This window comes from Sinocyclocheilus grahami, unplaced genomic scaffold (assembly GCF_001515645.1).
Source record: "Sinocyclocheilus grahami isolate Dianchi unplaced genomic scaffold, SAMN03320097.WGS_v1.1 scaffold5508.1, whole genome shotgun sequence".
NCBI lineage: Eukaryota > Metazoa > Chordata > Actinopteri > Cypriniformes > Cyprinidae > Sinocyclocheilus > Sinocyclocheilus grahami.
Genome location: NW_015510182.1, coordinates 3,256 through 5,662, shown reverse-complemented (window position 1 = coordinate 5,662; position 2,407 = coordinate 3,256). Strand labels below are relative to the sequence as shown.

Below are 2,407 nucleotides of genomic sequence, written 5' to 3'. Positions count from 1 at the left end.
GTGTCGTTCAGGTGGAGCCCAGCACAAAACTCTTTCCTGCTGTGTTTGTGCGGCCCACAAGCTCAAGTCTCTTCCAGTTTGAACTGGCCAAAATCAAGGTGAGCACATCCTCATAGCTTCATACGGTCATATTAGTGTTCGTGAGCTGCTCTGCACTGTGTGAAGCTCTCCGATCCGCGTTTTTATGACTCCTCTCCTGCAGAACGCCATGCCCATCTCGTCGGCTATCTTTAAGAGCGAACACAAGAATCCCGTTCCTCAGTGTCCTCCACGACTGGACGTCCAGACCATTAACTCGGTGCTCTGGAGCCGAATGCCCAACACCTTCCTGAAGGTGGAGACGGCCCGTGTCAGCGAGAGGCACGGATGGATGGTCCAGTGTGTGGAAGCGCTGCAGATGCTGGCTGTACACATCCCCGAGGAGAACCGGTACACACATGCACACAGTCCCAACAAAATCAATAATCAAATAAAACTAATGTACAAATTATTTACATGTATTACATTTATAAATTATTTTTATTTATCATATTGACTACATATTATTAATGTGTTCTTAATAAAAATTAAATACATGTGGAAATATACGTTATTTATTTGTATTATGTTTATTTATTTAAATTAAATTAAATATATATTTTTAAATATTTGTGAATATAATTTAAAAAAATTACATTAAAAATAAATACATCTATAAATATAAATTATATTTTAAATATAATTCATTAAATGTCTTTTCAATTAAAAAATACATTTACAAGGATAACACATTTTATTTAATTTACAATTAAAATTAAATACATTTATAAATATAAATCTATAATTATTATTTTTTAAATATAATTAAAATTATTTTTAAATATTTATAAAGATAATACATTTTATTTAATGTGCATTAAATACATCTAGAAATCTAAATGATTTCTATGCATACTATTTATAAATATAATTATTTTAATGTGTTTTTAATTAAAACATAAATACATTTATAAGGGTAAGACATTTAAATTTAATTGAAATTCTATTTTGTAATTAAAATTAAATACATTATATGTATTTTTAGCATTAAAAACTTTTATAAATATAATTTTTTATACTTAATATATTCATGAATATAAATAATTTACATTAAATTAATTATTTTTAATGTTTGTAAATGTAATACATTTTATGTATTTTAATTCATTGTTTTAATGAAGATGAAAATATAAATATGTATTATATTTATAAATATAATTTTAATTGAAATAAAAGAAATTTAGATTAATTTTATAACTAAAATTAAATAATTTATTAATATAATAATTTCATTGATCTTTTTTTAATAATTATAAATATATTTTAAAGTATTTTTAGTCATGCATTTTTTATAAATAGACTTAGATTTATTATAATATTTATTGTAATTTATTGTTTTTTTTGATAATCATGCACCCAATTGAATTATTTATGCAATCAGGTGTATAATTAATGCAGCATCTGTAAGTTTTATCAGTGTGTTGAGGTGATGATTAGTGAACGCTCGTGCCACAGGTGTGTGGACATCATGGAGCTGTCGGAGCAGGAGGAGCTGCGTAAGTTCCACTATCACACGCTGAAGCTGTACTGCGCTCTGTGTGCTCACGGGAACACGCGTGTGGCTCACGCGCTCTGCAGCCACCTCGACCAATCGCAGCTGCTCTACGCCATCGACAACCAGTACCTGTCGGGGATGCTGCGCGAGGGCTTTTACGACGTCCTCATCAGCGTGCACCTGGAGACGGCCAGAGCTGCCCGCCGCATGATGAACAACGAGTTCATCATCCCCGTCACGGCCGAGACGCGCAGCATCCGCCTCTTCCCCGACGCCTCCAAACAGCACCAGCCTCCAGGCGTCGGGCTCAGCACGTGCCTCAAACCCAGACTCAGCTTCGGCCCGCCGTGCTTCATCAGCAGCAAGCGCGAGCAGCACCTGTACAGCCCAGAGATCCCGCTGGAGGTGCTGAAGGAGAGGGCCATCCGCATGCTGACGGAGGCTGTGCAGGGCGGAGGAGACCACATCCGCGACCCCGTGGGCGGAAGCGTGGAGTTCCAGTTCGTGCCGATCCTGCGGCTCATCGGTGCACTGCTCACCATGGGAGTCCTGACCAGCCGCGACGTGCACAAGATCCTGCTGCTCATCGAGCCCGGCGTGTTCGGCGAGCACAGGGACGACGGCGCCAAAGAGGGGCTGACGGGAGCCGAGGAGAAGGCGGTGGAGGCCGGAGAGGAGGAGGAGGCCAGAGACGGGAAAGAGCTGGTGAAGAGTCTGCTGGAGAAGAAACTCCCCGAGTCTGTCAAACGACAGGTGAGACAATTGACGGACAAAAATCGGTAAGCCCCGCCCCTCGAACGCAGATGAGCCAATGGCAGTCGAGTATCAGTTGCA

The 2,407-nt window shown here is 39.1% G+C and overlaps 1 protein-coding gene across 1 annotated transcript in view; it reads left to right on the top strand.

Moving 5' to 3' along the window:
- The window catches only part of LOC107577238 (ryanodine receptor 3-like), a gene marked incomplete at both ends in the record, with an annotated part of 11,881 nt that overhangs the window by 6,300 nt on the left and 3,174 nt on the right, over positions 1 to 2,407 (top strand). The window contains 3 exons of the mRNA XM_016263338.1: positions 12 to 98; positions 203 to 429; positions 1,534 to 2,326. Of these exons, the coding sequence (XP_016118824.1) occupies positions 12 to 98; positions 203 to 429; positions 1,534 to 2,326 (1,107 nt within the window). The remainder of the gene's footprint in view (positions 1 to 11; positions 99 to 202; positions 430 to 1,533; positions 2,327 to 2,407) is intronic.